This window comes from Toxotes jaculatrix, chromosome 9 (assembly GCF_017976425.1).
Source record: "Toxotes jaculatrix isolate fToxJac2 chromosome 9, fToxJac2.pri, whole genome shotgun sequence".
Taxonomy (NCBI): domain Eukaryota; kingdom Metazoa; phylum Chordata; class Actinopteri; family Toxotidae; genus Toxotes; species Toxotes jaculatrix.
Genome location: NC_054402.1, coordinates 22193824 through 22216195, shown reverse-complemented (window position 1 = coordinate 22216195; position 22372 = coordinate 22193824). Strand labels below are relative to the sequence as shown.

The 22372-nt window shown below is 44.7% G+C and overlaps 1 protein-coding gene across 3 annotated transcripts in view; it reads left to right on the top strand.

Annotated features, from left to right (window-relative positions):
- LOC121187765 (SPRY domain-containing SOCS box protein 4-like) overlaps positions 1-22059 on the top strand; it is a 45758-nt gene extending 23699 nt beyond the window's left edge. For 2 of the 3 annotated variants that reach the window (XM_041047171.1, XM_041047173.1), the window contains 2 exons: positions 9428-10314; positions 20374-22059. In XM_041047171.1, coding sequence (XP_040903105.1) covers positions 9606-10314; positions 20374-20501 — 837 coding nt within the window. In that variant the 5' untranslated portion in view covers positions 9428-9605 and the 3' untranslated portion in view covers positions 20502-22059. The remainder of the gene's footprint in view (positions 1-9427; positions 10315-20373) is intronic. The other variant, XR_005894623.1, reaches the window with a different exon arrangement.
- The last annotated feature ends 313 nt before the right edge of the window (positions 22060-22372 follow it).

The following is a 22372-nucleotide window of genomic DNA, read 5'->3' as shown; positions in this document are numbered from 1 at the left end:
CTACAAATTTAGATGTGTGTGTGTGTGATCCAGGCTTGGCAGCTGTAGTTGCATTGCAGATATCTGTGTATGTCAGTGTATGTATTGGAGAAGAATTGTTCACTGTGAATCTGGGAAACACAGCTCATTTTCCTCCTTTTTCATTTTCCTCATCAGTTTTTGTGTGTCTGCCCCTCCTGATCCCTAACGAATCATCTCTCTAGCTCGTCTCCTAATTGCTTGGCCCGGTGCTTCCCCACTGACAGTCAATGCTCGAAGAATCGCCTACAAAATCTGTTTGTACGTTAGCAGTGAGGGCTTGTATATGTCATGTATGTAAACACAGGTGCACACAAAAAACAAATGCGATTACAATTTCTTTGTAGGCGACTACATTATGTCGTGTGATAAATGGTCCCTTTATTTGTCTCAGAATGGCTCCATGCATCATCTCTGCTGCTATAAATCAGTTAATGTTGAAATGGAGTGCTTGTCACTGTATGTGGGTTGTGGTCATAAGATACACTGATGATTTTGTCTGCCAGCATGTGTGTGTACGCTGCGGCTTGTGTGGTGTCTGGCGTTTCCTTTCACCTCCAAAATTCACAGCGTATTGACTTGAGCGGGACGGTTAAACAGTCACACATGAATTGCAGGAAACATTGTCTCGTGTTGTGCAAACTTGGTGAGTTGCACATGAGGTTGCAGACTCTGATCTAGTTGAAGTCGTTTCCATCTGTTGCCTTTTTACTCTGACATTTTTAATAAGTTGCTTTTCATAGTGTAAAATGTACAAATCTTATCTTGTTTCCATTTCTTCATCTCTTTATATCTGTTCTACACACAGCGTGTGTGTGTGTGTGTGTGTGTGTCTGATTCAGGCCTCCTCTGGTGAATCTGTGCCAGTTATTTTGTGTACTCTCAATGGGCGAGCCATGTGGGGACTATAGGGGAGAGAGAACAGCATTTGAGGGATTGCCGGATGACAGTACAGCAGATTTGGAACAGCTTCACTTGACTCGGTCATATGGGAAAACTACGCTCATGTGTTTGGAAACAGCTTAGGGCTTCCAGTCTGCTTACTGTGGAAGTTCAGCATGTGCACATTACATTTTCTAATAAAGACTTATAAAGTGTGAATTGCATCATGGTTTTTTTTTTGGTGAAGAAGGCGTCGGCTGAGAAGAGGGAGTACACACTGCATGACTAGAAAGAGATGAGAGGAAGTCAGCAGCGTGTTTCAGCAAATCCTCCCTGTGTCATTGTGTGCCTGTGCCAACTCACGTCTACGTTGCTGCAGTCTCATAGTTAGGGCCCGAGCACCGAGTGGTGCGAAGGCCCTATTGTTTTTGTAGTGTTTATTATTATTATTATTATTATTATTATTATTATTATTATTATTATTATTAGGGCCCGAGCACCGAGTGGTGCGAAGGCCCTATTGTTTTTGTAATGTTTATTATTATTATTATTAGGGCCCGAGCACCGAGTGGTGCGAAGGCCCTATTGTTTTTGTAATTAGGGCCCGAGCACCGAGTGGTGCGAAGGCCCTATTGTTTTTGTAATGTTTATTATTATTATTATTATTATTATTATTCCTCCCAAACAACTGCATTTTTCAACCCCTTCCCATGCTCTAAAACGCCTGAAATTTTGCACAGTCATCAGGTCTGGTGAAAAATTTGATATTTTGTGGTCGTTGTAAATGGGGGGGGCAAAATGGCTCCGCAGCGCCCCCTTGAAATTTTCAAAACCCCCCTCCCATTGGGCTTAGTTTGTCATAGGTGCATGAAAATTGGTACACATGTTGATCATACCGAGACACACCAAAAAGTCTCTTGACACCATGACCTCAACCCAACAGGAAGTCCGCCATTGTGGTCGGAAGTTGGCGATTTTGGCGAATTACACCATTGGTATGCGGACGAACTCGTGCTAGGGATTTCACCCGATCCACTTCATATTTGGTGGACCTCACCTCAAGACCATGATGATCAAAAGTTATCACAGAGTTTTCTCTAAGTTAAAGGGCGTGGCCTCTGTGGCCCGCCAAAGTTTGGTGGCGTTTGGTGAATTTTCCATGACATTTTGAATGGCTCTCACGTCCACATACTTTATCCAAACATCTTCAAACTTTATGAGCATGATCAGGGCTCTGCCCTGAACGCCTCCATATGTCAAACTCCCGCCTTACTCGTGGCGTCCCCTGCTGGTAACAGGAAATGACCTATTTTTACTCTGAAGTGTACTGCTCCTTAATAGTTGACACCATCGGCTTGGTTTCTGCTCTACAACCTTCCCAACTACTTGGTGAAGCTACATTATAAAGGCCGTGAAGCTGGGTGCAATGGCATCTGTGTGGCGGCGCGGCAACTGACGATCCCTCGCCGTGAAATTACGTTTGGATTTGTAATGACCTTAACCACCTCCTATGATCCTAAAAATTCATACACACGTTCTTGGGGGCTGGTCCTAGACTCTGATGGGGTTTTTGTAATTGGGCGGGGCAAAATGGCTCAACGGCGCCCCCTTGAAGATTTAAAATACCCCTCTCCATATGGGTTTTTTTGGAATACAAAGATGAAAATCAGTACACATAAAGAACACTTCGGGACGCACAAAAAAGTCTCTTGACACCATGACCTCAATCCAGCAGGAAGTCAGCCATTTTGTTTTTGGCGGCCAAATTTGAGTGCTTTCCACCATTGGTATGCGGATGAACTCGTGCTAGGGATTTCACCCGATCAACTTCATATCTGGTGGACCTCACCTCAAGACCATGATGATCAAAAGTTATAACAGACTTTTCTCTAAGTTAAAGGGCGTGGCCTCTGTGGCTCGCCAAATTTCGGTGGCGTTTGGTGAATTTGCCATGACATTTTGAATGGCTCTCACGTCCACATACTTTATCCAAACATCTTCAAACTTTATGAGCATGATGAGGGCTCTGCCCTGAACAGCTCCATATGTCAAACTCCCGCCTTACTCGTGGCGCCCCCTGCTGGTAACAGGAAATAACCTGTTTGTACTATGACGTGTACTGGGGAGAAGAGGAGAGGACATAGGGGGACTCTGGTACTTGGCTGCGCCGGCTGCGACTCCCGCGGGTCGCAAGGGGTGCGAGGGCCCGTCATCGCTGCTTGCAGCTTTAATGTTTATTATTATTATTATTATTATTATTATTCCTCCCAAACAACTGCATTTTTCAACCCCTTCCCATGCTCTAAAACTCCTGAAATTTTGCACACTCATCAGGTCTGGTGAAAAATTTGATATTTTGTGGTCGTTGTAAATGGGGGGGGCAAAATGGCTCTGCAGCGCCCCCTTGAAATTTTCAAAACCCCCCTCCCATTGGGCTTAGTTTGTCATAGGTGCATGAAAATTGGTACACATGTTGATCATACCGAGACACACCAAAAAGTCTCTTGACACCATGACCTCAACCCAACAGGAAGTCCGCCATTGTGGTCGGAAGTTGGCGATTTTGGCGAATTACACCATTGGTATGCGGACGAACTCGTGCTAGGGATTTCACCCGATCCACTTCATATTTGGTGGACCTCACCTCAAGACCATGATGATCAAAAGTTATCACAGAGTTTTCTCTAAGTTAAAGGGCGTGGCCTCTGTGGCCCGCCAAAGTTTGGTGGCGTTTGGTGAATTTGCCATGACATTTTGACTGGCTCTCACGTCCACATACTTTATCCAAACATCTTCAAACTTTATGAGCATGATCAGGGCTCTGCCCTGAACGCCTCCATATGTCAAACTCCCGCCTTACTCGTGGCGTCCCCTGCTGGTAACAGGAAATGACCTATTTTTACTCTGAAGTGTACTGCTCCTTAATAGTTGACACCATCGGCTTGGTTTCTGCTCTACAACCTTCCCAACTACTTGGTGAAGCTACATTATAAAGGCCGTGAAGCTGGGTGCAATGGCATCTGTATGGCGGCGCGGCAACTGACGATCCCTCGCCGTGAAATTACGTTTGGATTTGTAATGTCCTTAACCACCTCCTATGATCCTAAAAATTCATACACACGTTCTTGGGGGCTGGTCCTAGACTCTGATGGGGTTTTTGTAATTGGGCGGGGCAAAATGGCTCAACGGCGCCCCCTTGAAGATTTAAAATACCCCTCTCCATATGGGTTTTTTTGGAATACAAAGATGAAAATCGGTACACATAAAGAACACTTCGGAACGCACAAAAAAGTCTCTTGACACCATGACCTCAACCCAGCAGGAAGTCAGCCATTTTGTTTTTGGCGGCCAAATTTGAGTGCTTTCCACCATTGGTATGCGGATGAACTCGTGCTAGGGATTTCACCCGATCAACTTCATATCTGGTGGACCTCACCTCAAGACCATGATGATCAAAAGTTATAAGAGACTTTTCTCTAAGTTAAAGGGCGTGGCCTCTGTGGCTCGCCAAAGTTCGATGGCGTTTGGTGAATTTGCCATGACATTTTGAATGGCTCTCACATCCACATACTTTATCCAAACATCGTCAAACTTCATGAGCATGATGAGGGCTCTGCCCTGAACGCCTCCATATGTCAAACTCCCGCCTTACTCGTGGCGCCCCCTGCTGGTAACAGGAAATAACCTGTTTGTACTATGACGTGTACTGGGGAGAAGAGGAGAGGACATAGGAGGACTCTGGTACTCTTGGCTGCGCCGGCTGCGACTCCCGCGGGTCGCAAGGGGTGCGAGGGCCCGTCATCGCTGCTTGCAGCTTTAATTATTATTATTATTATTATTATTATTATTCCTCCCAAACAACTGCATTTTTCAACCCCTTCCCATGCTCTAAAACGCCTGAAATTTTGCACACTCATCAGGTCTGGTGAAAAATTTGATATTTTGTGGTCGTTGTAAATGGGGGGGGCAAAATGGCTCCGCAGCGCCCCCTTGAAATTTTCAAAACCCCCCTCCCATTGGGCTTAGTTTGTCATAGGTGCATGAAAATTGGTACACATGTTGATCATACCGAGACACACCAAAAAGTCTCTTGACACCATGACCTCAACCCAACAGGAAGTCCGCCATTGTGGTCGGAAGTTGGCGATTTTGGCGAATTACACCATTGGTATGCGGACGAACTCGTGCTAGGGATTTCACCCGATCCACTTCATATTTGGTGGACCTCACCTCAAGACCATGATGATCAAAAGTTATCACAGAGTTTTCTCTAAGTTAAAGGGCGTGGCCTCTGTGGCCCGCCAAAGTTTGGTGGCGTTTGGTGAATTTGCCATGACATTTTGAATGGCTCTCACGTCCACATACTTTATCCAAACATCTTCAAACTTTATGAGCGTGATGAGGGCTCTGCCCTGAACGCCTCCATATGTCAAACTCCCGCCTTACTCGTGGCGTCCCCTGCTGGTAACAGGAAATGACCTATTTTTACTCTGAAGTGTACTGCTCCTTAATAGTTGACACCATTGGCTTGGTTTCTGCTCTACAACCTTCCCAACTACTTGGTGAAGCTACATTATAAAGGCCGTGAAGCTGGGTGCAATGGCATCTGTGTGGCGGCGCGGCAACTGACGATCCCTCGCCGTGAAATTACGTTTGGATTTGTAATGACCTTAACCACCTCCTATGATCCTAAAAATTCATACACACGTTCTTGGGGGCTGGTCCTAGACTCTGATGGGGTTTTTGTAATTGGGCGGGGCAAAGTGGCTCAACTGCGCCCCCTTGAAAATTTAAAATACCCCTCTCCATATGGGTTTTTTTGGAGTATGAAGATGAAAATCGGTACACATAAAGAACACTTCCAGACGCACAAAAAAGTCTCTTGACACCATGACCTCAACCCAGCAGGAAGTCGACCATTTTGTTTTTGGCGGCCAAATTTCAGTGCTTTCCACCACTGGTATGCGGATGAACTCGTGCTAGGGATTTCACCCGATCAACTTCATATCTGGTGGACCTCACCTCAAGACCATGATGATCAAAAGTTATAAGAGACTTTTCTCTAAGTTAAAGGGCGTGGCCTCTGTGGCTCGCCAAAGTTCGGTGGCGTTTGGTGAATTTGCCATGACATTTTGAATGGCTCTCACATCCACATACTTTATCCAAACATCGTCAAACTTCATGAGCATGATGAGGGCTCTGCCCTGAACGGCTCCATATGTCAAACCCCCACCTTACTCGTGGCGCCCCCTGCTGGTAACAGGAAATAACCTGTTTGTACTATGACGTGTACTGGATAGAAGAGGAGAGGACATAGGGGGACTCTGGTACTCTTGGCTGCGCCGGCTGCGACTCCGGTGGGTCGCAAGGGGTGCGAGGGCCCGTCATCGCTGCTTGCAGCTTTAATTATTATTATTATTATTATTATTATTATTCCTCCCAAACAACTGCATTTTTCAACCCCTTCCCATGCTCTAAAACGCCTGAAATTTTGCACACTCATCAGGTCTGGTGAAAAATTTGATATTTTGTGGTCGTTGTAAATGGGGGGGGCAAAATGGCTCCGCAGCGCCCCCTTGAAATTTTCAAAACCCCCCTCCCATTGGGCTTAGTTTGTCATAGGTGCATGAAAATTGGTACACATGTTGATCATACCGAGACACACCAAAAAGTCTCTTGACACCATGACCTCAACCCAACAGGAAGTCCGCCATTGTGGTCGGAAGTTGGCGATTTTGGCGAATTACACCATTGGTATGCGGACGAACTCGTGCTAGGGATTTCACCCGATCCACTTCATATTTGGTGGACCTCACCTCAAGACCATGATGATCAAAAGTTATCACAGAGTTTTCTCTAAGTTAAAGGGCGTGGCCTCTGTGGCCCGCCAAAGTTTGGTGGCGTTTGGTGAATTTGCCATGACATTTTGAATGGCTCTCACGTCCACATACTTTATCCAAACATCTTCAAACTTTATGAGCATGATCAGGGCTCTGCCCTGAACGCCTCCATATGTCAAACTCCCGCCTTACTCGTGGCGTCCCCTGCTGGTAACAGGAAATGACCTATTTTTACTCTGAAGTGTACTGCTCCTTAATAGTTGACACCATCAGCTTCGTTTCTGCTCTACAACCTTCCCAACTACTTGGTGAAGCTACATTATAAAGGCCGCGAAGCTGGGTGCAATGGCATCTGTGTGGCGGCGCGGCAACTGACGATCCCTCGCCGTGAAATTACGTTTGGATTTGTAATGACCTTAACGACCTCCTATGATCATAAAAATTCATACACACGTTCTTGGGGGCTGGTCCTTGACTCTGATGGGGTTTTTGTAATTGGGCGGGGCAAAATGGCTCAACAGCGCCCCCTTGAAGATTTAAAATACCCCTCTCCATATGGGTTTTTTTGGAATACAAAGATGAAAATCAGTACACATAAAGAACACTTCGGGACGCACAAAAAAGTCTCTTGACACCATGACCTCAACCCAGCAGGAAGTCAGCCATTTTGTTTTTGGCGGCCAAATTCGAGTGCTTTCCACCATTGGTATGCGGACGAACTCGTGCTAGGGATTTCACCCGATCAACTTCATATCTGGTGGACCTCACCTCAAGACCATGATGATCAAAAGTTATAACAGAGTTTTCTCTAAGTTAAAGGGCGTGGCCTCTGTGGCCCGCCAAAGTTTGGTGGCGTTTGGTGAATTTGCCATGACATTTTGAATGGCTCTCACGTCCACATACTTTATCCAAACATCTTCAAACTTTATGAGCATGATCAGGGCTCTGCCCTGAACGCCTCCATATGTCAAACTCCCGCCTTACTCGTGGCGTCCCCTGCTGGTAACAGGAAATGACCTATTTTTACTCTGAAGTGTACTGCTCCTTAATAGTTGACACCATCGGCTTCGTTTCTGCTCTACAACCTTCCCAACTACTTGGTGAAGCTACATTATAAAGGCCGTGAAGCTGGGTGCAATGGCATCTGTGTGGCGGCGCGGCAACTGACGATCCCTCGCCGTGAAATTACGTTTGGATTTGTAATGACCTTAACCACCTCCTATGATCCTAAAAATTCATACACACGTTCGTGGGAGCTGGTCCTAGACTCTGATGGGGATTTTGTAATTGGGCGGGGCAAAATGGCTCAACGGCGCCCCCTTGAAGATTTAAAATACCCCTCTCCATATGGGTTTTTTTGGAATACGAAGATGAAAATCAGTACACATAAAGAACACTTCGGGACGCACAAAAAAGTCTCTTGACACCATGACCTCAACCTAGCAGGAAGTCGGCCATTTTGTTTTTGGCGGCCAAATTTGAGTGCTTTCCACCATTGGTATGTGGATGAACTCGTGCTAGGGATTTCACCCGATCGACTTCATATCTGGTGGACCTCACCTCAAGACCATGATGATCAAAAGTTATAACAGAGTTTTCTCTAAGTTAAAGGGCGTGGCCTCTGTGGCCCGCCAAAGTTAGGTGGCGTTTGGTGAATTTGCCATGACATTTTGAATGGCTCTCACGTCCACATACTTTATCCAAACATCTTCAAACTTTATGAGCATGATGAGGGCTCTGCCCTGAACGGCTCCATATGTCAAACTCCCGCCTTACTCGTGGCGCCCCCTGCTGGTAACAGGAAATAACCTGTTTGTAATATGACGTGTACTGGGGAGAAGAGGAGAGGACATAGGAGGACTCTGGTACTCTTGGCTGCGCCGGCTGCGACTCCCGCGGGTCGCAAGGGGTGCGAGGGCCCGTCATCGCTGCTTGCAGCTTTAATTTATAGTGTTTTTCAAATTAATGTCAAGGCATCAAGTGATAAACAAGCAGACGCAGAAACTCAAATGTCTGTTTGTCCACGCTTCAAATAAACAACTGAAGACAGGAAATAGTTTGATACAGGAGTGCTGGAGGAGAAGAGGAGTTCATCCTTCATTTCTCCTTCCTTGTCATTACCCCTCCTCTGTGCAGCTCTGGCCTGAAGCCAGTACTGTTGATGCCAAAGTTCTGCCCCTGTCTCTGCCGGTCTCTGTGTTTTGATGTGCATAGACATGAAGCAGGGTTTCGGGGTTTTTTTGTTTATCAAGCTTAAGGTGGACTCTTCATATTTTTAGCTATCCAGAATCCAATGATATTCACTTTACTAAAACGGTTACAGTAAATTCCACTTTCATGATATGAGTGTTTTCTTTTCACTATAAGAAAAAGCAGCAAATCCTCACATTTGAGAAGTTGGAACCGTTCCATGTTTGGAATTTATGCATGGACTCGACTAATCATTGGAGCTTTAATGTTAAGTTTGGCTATCAAAGATAATTACTATTGTGAACACTGTAAATTTATATTCAGATTTGGACACTGTTATTTAAAATAAAACACAGTATAACATTGATACTTGTAACAGTGGAATAAGGGAAAACAGTAAACCAGTTGCTGCGTCCCGTCTGCTTAGTAGTTGCTGACTGGCCTAGAGCAGAGATGTTAAACTTGGTGTTTTCTTTTTGTTGTGTTGTGTGTTTCAGGAGCGTGGTTCCCCCTGGCTGAAGAGAGTGTCTGTCCAACAGCATCTTTCCACCCAGGACCCAGCGTGTTGCTACTGCGCCCATGAGGTAACGTCAGGACCTACCGCCCCCTCATTACCACCCTCGGTCCATCCATCTCCCTCCCCTCTGTCCCTTCCTCCCTTGGACCTACCCAGCCATGGGCCAGAAGATCTCAGGCAGTATTAAGTCAGTGGATGTACGCGGGGAGCCCTCATATCAGCCCGTGCGCCGCGAGCTGCGGGGCCCAGATTTCTGTCGGCCCCCCAGGCTGGACTTACTGCTGGACATGCCGCCGGCTAGTCCCGACACTCAGCTTCGCCACGCCTGGAACCCCGATGACCGTTCCCTCAATGTCTTTGTTAAGGAGGACGACAAGCTGACGTTCCACCGACATCCCGTAGCACAAAGCACAGACTGTATCCGAGGCAAGGTGGGCTACACCAGGGGTCTCCACGTTTGGAGGATTCACTGGCCGGCCAGACAGAGAGGCACCCACGCTGTCGTGGGCGTGGCTACCGCTGAAGCACCTTTACACTCAGTGGGCTACATGGCCCTGGTGGGCTCGGACTCTGAGTCCTGGGGCTGGGACCTGGGTCGGAACAGACTCTACCACGATGGAAAGAACCGACCCGTTTCCACGTCAGCACCCACGTACCCCTCTTTCCTGGAGCCAGACGAGTCCTTTGTGCTGCCAGACTCTCTGACAGTAATACTAGATATGGACGAAGGGACACTGAGCTTCATGGTAGACGGACAGTATCTGGGAGTGGCTTTTAGAGGGCTTAAGGGCAAGAGACTGTATCCCATCGTCAGTGCTGTGTGGGGGCACTGTGAGGTTTCTATTCGCTACGTCAACGGACTAGATCGTAAGTGGCACAATTCTGACACACACACAGTACATGAAAAGCCAGTCAATGGCAGTATACAATTTGAGTGTGAAGTGTGAAATTATGAGGAAGATATGTGAAAGTGCACTTTTTTTGTCTTGCATTCTCTTAACTGTCTTCATTCAGTAGACGTCAACTCAGCATCTTCTAATTCCGTCTACTGTTTGTTGCTGTTTGGAAATGCAGAGTTGAGCACTGGAGTCATTTAGAGCTGATAGTACAAGAAGTAGTAAAATGTCACCGTTGTGGTTATAAGTTGTCGCCTGCATACATGTTTGATGCCAGACGTCTTTATCTCTGTGACCTTTCCAGCCTGATCCCTGTTTCAGTTTAGCAGTCACACGTATTATCAGAACACTAGACATACAGCTTCCTCACATCATGCACGGCTGAGTGTTGATACCTAATTCAACTTTGATTTGTTGTAAACATGCACGTGTAGGGTTGAGTTCTGTTTCTAACTGTAATAACTTGAGTAGAGAGATAGGAGACCTGATTCTAGGGAAGAGGAGCATTAAGTTGTCGGTTGTGGGCCATGGCCAGTCACATGCGTGTCTTGTTGCTGGACAGAGTGCAGTTGTACTGAACAGAGACAGAGGAGTCTGCATCAGGCAGCTGAGTCATTTTGACGGCCTTCATTAAACTCCTAACCCTCTGGGAAAGTTCAGTCCTGCAACGTGTAGTGTGACTGAAATGTACCTTTGCTGTTTAATATCTGTGAAATATGGGGGATTGTCTTTCTTTACAGTTTCAACAAGTATGTCCTGAAGTAGGAAGGGAGTGACTAATTTCCTGGTACTTGACACCTGGTCTTGGCTCTGCAGATGTGTACAGGATTTAAGGATTAAGGCAAGACTGAGAAGACTCGCAGATTTGTCATTTTCTTCTTCACAGAGCATGTAGGATTGATATACAATATGTATTTCTGTCTGCACTGATCTATAAAAAGCTCCCAGTGAGCGAGACTGCCACTTTGTTTACCAATAGGAAGCAGCGTAAACACGCTCTTCCTGTGCTATTTCTACTGTGCTTCCCCTCTATCGCTTTTCAGCTCTCTCTCAAGTCTTCAGACTGTCATACACAATCTTTAAAACTCACGGGCAGCAAAACAAGAAAACAGTGTCCAACTCTCTGATGTAACTTGGCATAACTGTTTTATAGTCACCAGAAGAATGTGTGTGTCTGTGTCAGCATGACCTTCTCAGTATTTCCTTCTATTTTTTTTTTTTTTTTTTTTTTTAACTAAATGTCATCATTCCAACTAGCAGAGTCATTTCAGTCATGACAACAGCACCTCAGATTGGGTAATGGCCTTCAGTCCTCCCTCCTGCACAAAGATGCATGTGGCACAAAGACCCAAAGCAGGCTGGGGGCGTTGCAGACAGTGCGGCATGGACACCATGTCCGTGGCCGTGAGCCTCGTATGTGTGCTGGTACGGCAGCCAGGAGAAGAGGAATTCTGGAGGATGTCCCAGTCTGCCTCTGAGCTCAGCGTCTGGCGTTGTACTGTGGGAAACGTCAGGTTAGCTGTGTGTGTGTGTGTGTGTGTGTGTGTGTGTGTGTGTGTGTGTGTGTGAGAGAGAGAGAGAATGACCCTTATTTTTGTACTGTCGTACATTTAGATGATCGTCATTGTCGTCTGTGGTTTATGAAATTTTCTCACTGTCATGGTTTTAGTGTAAGACGTACCTGAGGCATCTGTAACTTTTGTATCAACACTGAATTAAACGACTTCACCTTTGAGTGGAAGGATAGCTGAAAATCAACATCCCTAATTTATGTAATTATTCAAGAGCCTCTCAGCCGTTGTGTCATGTAACCTGGTATCGGATATTGGTCACATTGACCAGCATAATAGTCTGATGCAACATGTCTTACGGAGCAAGAATACATAGACAGATGTGTCTCAGCTGTCCATTGTCCAGATTTCTGAACGTGACCTCAGTGATAACATTCAGGGTGCGGTCACTTGTGTATGTAAAACTGTCAGCGAGTGATCAGATCAGTTAAAGGCGTGACTGACACACCCTACTATTCACCTGGTGTGTGTTTATACAGTACAACTGTGGAAAGGGTGGTATATAAAGTTCCATAGGTTGAATTCTGTGCAGTTAGTGAACTGATATCAGTCACTTGTTTTAGTTTGTTTCTTTTCTTTCTGCCTTGTTGTAGATGCCAGTGATGATAGGTTACTGATGCATTAAACAACACGATTCCTATCGCCATCATTCACGTGTGCCTAGTGAAGACGAGAGTTGTCATGCATGTTCAAAGAGCTTGAGCTGTGACAGAATGCACTTGAGAGATCACTGTATGATATCAGATTGAAGGCACTATTCGATGTGATATAAAGAAGATTGGAAGCATCAATATGTATGCATGGAGATGACAGCGCTCCCCTATTCCCACATCTTGCATTCGTGCATCCTCTTATAGCAACTCAAAGAGGATTCACTTTTTGTTCACTTTCTGGGTCCTCGGTCTTTTGCTAGTCTTGTAATCTATTCACGTTCTTTTTTTTTCCCTCCTCCCCACCTCTTACTTCAGCTCTTTTATTCTCCATCTCTTACTCCCTGGGAAGCGAGAACAGATAAGTATCCTTACACTTTCCTCTCCTGTCTGTGTTGTCCCTTTAATACCCTGCATTAATGCAGTTTTCTCATCCTTCCTACATTTCTCTGAACACGCAAGTGCTATGGCCCCAAGTCCCAGAGACGCTTGAAAGCCAGCCCTACTGAGACATAATTTTTGTCAGTTTTCCTCTGACTTACTCACGTCTTTTAAGTATAAGACAGTAGGGTTGCTGGATCCGTCCTCCTCCTCCTATTCTTAGAAAGCAATCTTTTTCTCTCCACCGCAACAAGCCTCCTGACACCGTTGAGGCCCGGCCAGCCTAGTTGCAACAAGCTGAGCCAAACTCATTTACACCTGAACGAGACAGACCAGGGAGGAGGAAGCGTTTCACACACTCTGCTGACATGACTGCCCTCCCCTTTTTGCAAATGAACCCTATTTGACTCTCAACTCTTATTGTGTTTTATCTCCTCCCTCCTGTTCTCTTTTCTGCAGTGTCTCTCTCTCCTTTTCCTCCTCTTCCTTTTCACATTAACACTAATCCTTTCTTTCAGTGTTTACACACCCATTTGTGGTGGCAGTTGCTGTGGAAACGGTTAAGCTGACTTTTTGCTGGGTAGGTAGGTGGTTAATTGTGTTGACCAGGCAGCTTGCTCACTGGTTTGCCAGCCAAGGGCCTGCCCTATGCAAATGGGATGTCTTCCTTCTGCCTGTCTGCAGTTCAGAGCTGTTAATAATATTCACAGCACAGAAACAGGCAGTAACGTGAGGGTTGCTGATACACAGCTAACCTCGGTGCAGTAGTTGAACATGCAGTCTATATTATTGGGCTCCAGCCTGACATGTTATTAATGTTATTAATGACCCTGTTAATTTTCATCATGCTAATCTGGTTCTTCAAACACATTCAGAGGGTTGATTTGTTAATTGTGGTGCACTTTATTTTGAAACAAAGGCAGCCACGATTGGCCGACTCTTTATCCAGTGATTGGACTTACTGTATATGAGGGTAGGTTGTAGTGTTGGCTGCAGGGGAAACTTCCCAGCATGCATTGGGGCAAGAGAATAAAGAAGTCTTATCTTGTTTTTCAGCATTCTTACTGGTGTTATTGTGTTTTACGTTGTGCTGTCATACAATTACTTATGAGTGAATGTGGTTAGACCACGAGTGATGTGTGCACAATTAGTTAGGTCCTCCCTAATGCACACAGTTGTATTGACTGTAAGTCTAATGCAGCTTGTAAATCTTATGTGTGGTCTGGCTGGTGTTTTCATAACTGGGAAATCCCATACATTAAATGTAAATCCCATTTTATAATGTCATAGCTTTATCTGCTGAGCAGTCAGAAACTTTCAGAGGAGTTCAGGGTTTTTTGTTTTTTTTAAAATAATGTTCATGTTCTCTTTTAAGATCCATATCAGCATTTTTTATTGTCCCTCCAAGAAAAGGAGTCACTTGTATCTGATCAGTCCATGTATGGACTTCACCCTCAGGGCTCCTGGTCATGATCCTCTGCACATTTGCAGGGTTGGGCTGAAGGACTTGCTCTGGCAGCAGCTCTGCTTAATTTGCAAGCCGTCTTTGAAGAACTTAAAAATCCAGGCCTTTAAATCATCAACCACTACCGAGCTCTACAGGATAATACGACACCCAGATGATATAAACTAGCATTAGAATCACATTTATTTTTGTGGAAGTATTTTATTCCCACCAAAGAGTTGTCTGTAAAAATGTGATGTTCCACCTGTGACCTATCAGGGCAGCCGCTCTGATAGCTTCCATCTTCGTCTGTACTGATTTGTCTGTGTTCATATTCAATCAGAGCCATCTGTTGTTTGAACAGGGCTGGTGATGCATCCATTTCCTGTCAGAATTTCATCTGGTTTGATGTACTAAGTCGAACCCTGGTGAACCCTTTTCTGGACAAATAGGCTTAGTTTTGGAACAGTGCTGATTAAAAACACAGAGTCCACTGACCAAAAACAGTGACTGAATGAAAGCCTGGTGTATTCTTGGATTATTGTACTCTGTTCGTGCTTATGATTTTTAGCCCTCTTGAATTTATTCTGTGTATTCTCCTGCTGTGTAAACAAAGACCTCCTGGCATATTTGTGCGTAAGTCCTGGTCCAAAACTGTCCAACGGACAGAAAACATAAAGTCGTCTGTTCTAACAACACACCAAATGTAGATAAACTGCAGTGGGTGTGTTTAACTGTCCAACCACTCAGTAAATAAAGCGAAAGGGAAAGAAAAACAACCAGGGAAACAGTGCTTAGGTATTATTTGGTTTGGGAAAACAATAAAACTCCAGGGAAAAACTGAAATTTGAATATTATTTGTTTTATGTGAGCATTGTCAAACTGAAAGTAAAAGAAGCCTGGTGAACTTAATACTACATAATGTATGATAAACGTTATGGTTCAGTCAAAAAATATTCTTATTGATCAAAAACTTGTTGAGTCTCAGTCTAATTCTCTCCATGGATAAGTGCGCCATCTTTGCCAGAGTGTGTGTGTTTGTGCGTGCACGATTGTTGAGTAGTATGCTTGCTTCTGCTGCTATTTATCAATGCATTCCAGTATTACAGTGGTCCTCTTTATATTCTTGTCTGCTCAGCCTCCATTTCCAGAGCAGAGTGAGTGAGAGCACCACGACGAGCGAACTGACGACGGTCTGTGCTTCTCCCTGGAACTCACTAGTTTGGCGGTGCAAGGTAATAGGAAGTCACTAATACGAAGTCAGGTATTGTCAGTGGAAGGAATTCAGATCAGTCTCTGACTAGCTCAGGAAGCAATTGCCTTCCGCTCTGAGTCGACGATTCAATTTAGCCACCTGCGTTTTCCGATTAGGTACAGGACGACTCTGCTCTTGCTCTGTTGCATCCTCCCTGCTCACCTCTCTGGTTTTCTTTTTTGTCTCATACATCATTGATCTAGTTCTGTCCATCCTGAAATGCATTCCTCTCCTCCCCTTTTCCCCCCTTTGACGTGGGTGAACAACACTTAGGTACTGGAGATGTGTCCGCACCTCATAAGGGCTGCATATGTAAAAACATCTTAAATCTAGGTCAGACAGCCCCAACAGTTTTATGCTAATCTATGAGATAAGCATGGCTGGGAGCCTGCACCATTGCCTGTTACCTGGATACATCTCATGTAATGAAAGCAATGCAGAGTGAGGGGGTGGAGTTTAACAAAGAGTAAATTGGAACACATGTGCCAAGAAGATGGACCCATCTTAGCCCTTATTCTAAGTAGGACATAACTGGGTCGTGATGTCTCTCATGGTGAGCTGATGTCTATGCAACGCACACATACCCACACAGATTCATTGGGCTGCGGGCGTGAATGTGGAGGAGACTGGAGGGAACTCATTGGTCTTCCATCTCACCTCAGTCTGACACGCTGCCATGCCAAAACTCACCCTCTCCATTAAGTGTCAGGTGGGTGGGTGTGCGTGCCGGGCCAGCCAGGCGCCCTTAACCAAAATCTCCCACACTCCATCTCCTCTTTAGCGGGCCGTATGTCTGACAGACCCTGGTCTCTGGGCCATTATGAAAAAGACAGGACTGTGTGAGAGGAAAGGGAGAGTGTAGAGATACCGTTACATGATTTGAGGAAGATAGAAAGATGAGGAGCATGAACGAAGAGCTCCACTCTTCACCTAACTGAAATGCTTCCAGCTAATGAGCATGGGTTAATTACTCAAACCTGCCTGTTCATTCCAAGTCATTCAGGGTTTTCATGTGTGTAAGATGACATGGAAGCTCCTTTAAGGGGACATAATGTAATATACATTATGACTTAAAAGGACATAATGTAAATATTATGTAAATTACACATGTGAAGTTAGTGTTAGAGAAATACCCTGAAGGAATATATGAGCTTCATGAATGATGCCACTTCAGAGGATTTCTTCTTCTTTTTTTTTTTTTTTCAGTGCATCCCATCCAAAGGTGTTACCTTTGTCTTGTATTTGGAATAGTGTTCATGAATGCCAAATGGCATTTTGTCCCATTGCTACCTACAGCAGACATTTCAAATGCCTGTCACTCACACCAAAACCAGAATGGTATCAGTGGGATATTTTTTTTTTTTTTGCATAATTAATAAGGTAGAACAGATGTATGTAAAGTCTTTTGAGCAGAACTAGTCTGAAATTGGTGCTTTAACCGCAACTGAGACCACTTAGCAGTGTTGTTAGTCTGTTGTACCCGTTGATGGATAATGCGTACCTCCTGTGGGCGCTCATCACTACTGTCTGACAGGACCACTTGTCGCCCCAGGCAACCCTTACCATGGAGACCAGCTTGTGCCAGCAGGGATTGGCTGGTTTTCAGAAAGTTTGTGGCATCATCACAGCATCACCTCTCTCAGGAGAGACACTGTCAGAGAGTAATGCAGCTGTCTGTGGTAGCATCAGTCTTGTTACGGCAAGCAGCTGTGTTTCACTTTTGACATAATGAAAGTGACATAATGAAAGCACTTTGCTCGCATCATCTGATATTTCCCCTTTTTCTCTGGTATTAGTACATAAACAATATCATATCAGATGCTAGTTGAGTTAAACATACAGTAAATATATTTATTTCCATGGAAAGCTAGCACACAACCCAACTCAAGCTGTTATTTTGCCTGTAATCTGGGGCAATGTGTAGCTCTCTCCTTTTCTGGGGCTCTCCTGTGATAAGGCTGCTTATCGTGCAGTAGAACGTGCTGAAATCACACTGTAACTGTGTGTTTTTTGTTTTTCATTTTCTTTACACATGTCCACACTGTTTTATGTGTCTTTGATTGAATATTTAAACTAGCAACAACGCAGGCAGCACTTGTAGACACATGAATTGCATGTGTGCATCTGTGACTATACACTCCCAGTGCAATGACAGGAGCTGGTTACTATGGAAACTACATATGTGCGGGGGCAGTGCTGATGAGCAAGTGATATGAGGGTAAAGTGATTGATAGGTGCTGTCAGGCCCAAACGGAAAGTACATCCATCTCTGGAGCTTCCTTTGTACCACAGAGGCTCCGTGTGCACCGCCTGTGAGTGTTTGATCTCTGGGTCCTCTGTTTGTGACAGCAGAGCTCAGACAGTCACAAGGTACAGGATGAATGGGGACATCAGTACACTACCAGCTGTGTTAGTCCTGGTGTAATAAGCTTTAAAAAGCTGTTAGTTCAATAAGCTGATGTGCTAAAGAATGAAACTGCCTTTGGAGACAGAGGGTAATTAACTGTAGGATGGATGTGATGCGATTGTCCTGCCAAGTGCTTCTCTAGCTGAAGAATCATCAGCTGTACAGTCTCATTGCACACGTCACTGCACATTGTCTGCATTCAGTCTGAGTTCATTCAGCATGTCTCTCCGATTTGGGCACTTACCATGTTGATGTGGCTACAAATCAATAAACGCTCTGCCACATGTCCCCGTGGTGCTTCTACAGAGGCTTTTCATTAAGCACACGGAGAGTCAAAGAAATCCAGATAGCACAACTCTGCTGCCTGTCAGCTGTTGTTCACTGGTGGATTTCATTATGTCCCCTCACTGCTGTTTCAGAGGTCGTTTTACAGACCACAGCTGAGGAATTCAGGGGAAAAAGTTCACCACTAATTGTAAATAACATCACAAAGTAAAACACTGGAATTTGCTAAATAGATCTGTCACTAGTTCGTCATCATCAATCCTAACAGACATTTAGCTAAGATTTCTTCGCCAGTCTGCTTTTAATTAACATCCAGATGTAAGCTGAGTCGATGTCTATCTGAGTCTTGCCCAGTCCCTCACTTCAGACAAGCTTCTGTTTCCATTTAGCCTTGTTTGCATGTTCACCATTCAGTGGTCATGTAGCCACAAGGGCGGCACTGAGGTCTCCTGACAGGCCCGGTCTGCTCTGGTTCCATGAACACTCTTCAGACTAGACGTCACATGTTTGTTCCACACTTGTTTGGTAGGGGGTCTCGGTTTGTGGTAATGTGCTGCACTTTTAATAGACTGTGGAGAGAAACGGCTCAATCGGTCACAGAGGAGGCTTGTTTGGCTTGGTGTGCTATTTAAATGTAAGGGGTGTGTGTGTGTGTGTGTGTTATAAAACAACCCCTTCATCTGCGTTAGCAAATATATTTTTATTGTACAAAATCTGAACAGAATCAACATAAAAAAATCATGCAGTATTAAAATGAGATTGAAATCATAGCACACAGGACACACACACAGCAGTGTTGATCCAAAACTCATGGCCTTGATGCTATAATTTATTGATACAACCATTTCAAGGCCTTTGCTCAGAAGGAAACTTGGTTAAAACGTTGGTTCTATCAATAAATTATGGCGTCGAGTCTACACGTATCACGTTAACGGAGTGGTCAGGCTTGTTCATGGAAGCTATGATCTTTAGCTTGTCAATTAGTGTGTGCACTATGTTTGTATGCATGTGTAAACGCCCCTGCTCGTGTCCTTGGACTGCGAGCAGCAGGAATTCTGCTCCACCAGATGGTGTTTCCAGGTGGAGCAGCTCCACATTCATAAAGGGCCAGCAGTTAAGAGTCTGTCTGTCTGACATAGGCCGACAACACCTACCTCCGAAATTGTTGGGAGGGACGTTGTCACGTTCTGCTGGCACACACTGACGTTAGTGATGACATGTCTGTGTAGTGGGAATATTTTAATGTTGTTAGCTGTGTAATTAAAAAACAGTGTAATTAGAGCAGTAGCGAATAAAAGGCTACAGCTGATACAGGAAATTGGACACTATATCAGTGGCCTCAATTTCACCACCTTTTCTTATTGAGGTCATTGGCATTAATCCACTCTAACTAACGGTGCTAAGTTGGCAGCACTGACTATAAACGCGCCCCCCCATTCATTTTGGGCACCAGCCAATGGGGAAAGTCCAACACTTGACTGGCTGACCAGTGGTGTAAATTCATCACTCAGTCAGTGACAGACATTCGTGTTTATAGGTATGGCCCCGCTGTTGTCGTCCAGCCAAAAAGAGAAAAGACGAGGAAAGCGGCTTGAGGCTACTATTGCTGTTACTAGCATAACAAACACAAACCTCAGGTGTCAGTGGTTGAGTTGCGTTGTGGGTAATGAAGGCAACACGGAAGGCATCTCTGCTTCTTCTGCATCAGCTCTGATCTTTTTATTTAAACTGTGTCAAGTAACAGGAGTACGATGCTAAATCGGTGGAATATTCCTTTTAAAAGACTTTTCAACTGGAAATGTTTTTGCGAAATGACAAAATAAAAGTCTGTCAAGTGTTTGAGAAAACAAGAGGATTTCTTGGCCATTTTTAGGAGGAGCTTACTGTATGTACCACAACACTTTGACTCGGGTGTAAAGAATTAGCTCCAAGTATAAACAAACTGACTCAGACCCACAGGGTCTGTTGACACACTTGCGAGCTTGTACTCACTGTTTGGACTCTAACCTTGTCTCTCCTCTGTCTCGTCCCTCCCAGCGGAGCCCCTGCCCCTCATGGATCTGTGCAGACGAGTAGCTCGGCTGGCCCTGGGCAGAGAGCGCATCCATCACATCGACACACTCCCACTGCCACAGACTCTCAAGAACTACCTCCAGTACCAGTGACCACACACACGCACACACACACACCACGCACACACACGCACACACACACACCACGCACACACGCGCGCACACACAGAAACTGAAGCCCATTTGTTCTTATTGTAACCAGCCTCCAAACTGAACTTGAATCATAACCATCAGACATCTGCTGAGGATGAGGACTATGACGTTGACTATGAACAGGTGATGGCGCTGCGAGGGGTTTTGTTTACACCAATTGGGGATTTTCCATTTTGGATGATTTTTAATCTCCTGGTTTTCAGCTTTTTTTTTTTTTTTTCCCTTTTTTTTCGTTGCTGACTGCTGTTTTTCTCCTGGACAGGTCACTGAAATGGAGAGAGCGAGAGATTAGAAGAGAATATTGCAATTCAGTTTCCTGCTAATCAAAAAAAAAAAAATTATATATATATATAGAAATATATCTCTACATGTGCTCAGTCAGAAAGGCCTTTAATGACGTGGTTTTTGGCGACAGTTTACCCAACACGCTCTGTGAAAGCTTCTTCAGAAACATGTTGGTATGTATATTTATATTCCTAGGAACACAGCAGGCTCTGTCGAGACACAACAATCCCTTCAAGCCACAGGAGAGAGGGAGAGAAAGTCCGCACACAGTTCTATTTTTGTGTGTGTGTACACAGTGCAGCGCGCATGGATTACATATACATATACAGTGTATGCGTGTGTCACAAGTGTACAGAAACAAAGCCCACACTGTCTGTAGTAAGAAGACAACTCACTGACAAGTAGGCAGTACCCACCTACAGGCTGAAAAACACAATCCCAGTCTGTTTTAACCATTCTGAATCCCCCTCCTCTCTCCTGCCAGCTTCTCTCTCTCTCTCTCTCTCAGACTCCCTGTGTCTCTCCTTCACTCACTCCAGTTTGATTTAATCCCCCATCATGCTGGTGAACTCGAAGGACCACGCCTGCTGTTGTCAGCTCTCTAGCTCCTGTAACGCTGATAGAGATTGATCTGAAGGTGAAGCTTCGTCTTCGACTGCTAATGTGCCTACACACACACACACACACACACACACACACACACACACACACACACACACACACACACACACACACACACACACACACAACACTTCTAACCCCCCCCATCCCGACACAAAAAAATGCTGCTTTTTCCTTTTTCCTGTTGTCTTATCCTCATATGGGTTTTTATCCCGGATTTACTTTTGAAAATTATGGTCTTAAAATTAGATTTTTTTTTTTTTTAATGTTCTTTTTTTTTCTCCTCCTCAGTGGGACTGGTTGTCTCACGCATATGGTGGAAGAAGTGCTGCCATGAGAATCTTTTAAATGTGAATAAGAATAAACTCAGCTAAACTCACACTGCCTCTTGGTGTGTTCTCCTTCAGTATCACCAATTACACGACTGTAGATGTAGCCCAAAACTGTACTGTGTTCACTGATCATTCACAAAATTTTATCTGCGAAGAAGGATTGTTCAGTTACATTGGACTGTATCAAGAGTAATACTTGGTTTATGAAGAATTTGGAGAGTTTAACTTTTAATAAAATTAAAGCTTTTTATTTTATTCAACACGTGAAGACTCCTGCTCAGACCCTTGGAAATACCCTTGACCTTGTTTTCACACTGGGCTTTTCATTCATCTTAGAATTGGTTGACTTCATCTCTGATCATCAGTGTGTAACCTTTTTTATTCTGTCTTACAGATAACCCTCTTGCACACTGTGCTCTCACGCATTTGTAAGATTACATCTGCTGCTTTATTTTCAAATGCTTATTCTGCTGTAGCTCAGGGCATGTTTGAACCTTCCCGGGCTGATGATTTGGTAATATATGCATGCCAGGCTGCTTTGAATATTTCAGTAGCTTTTAAGCACAGATTCTT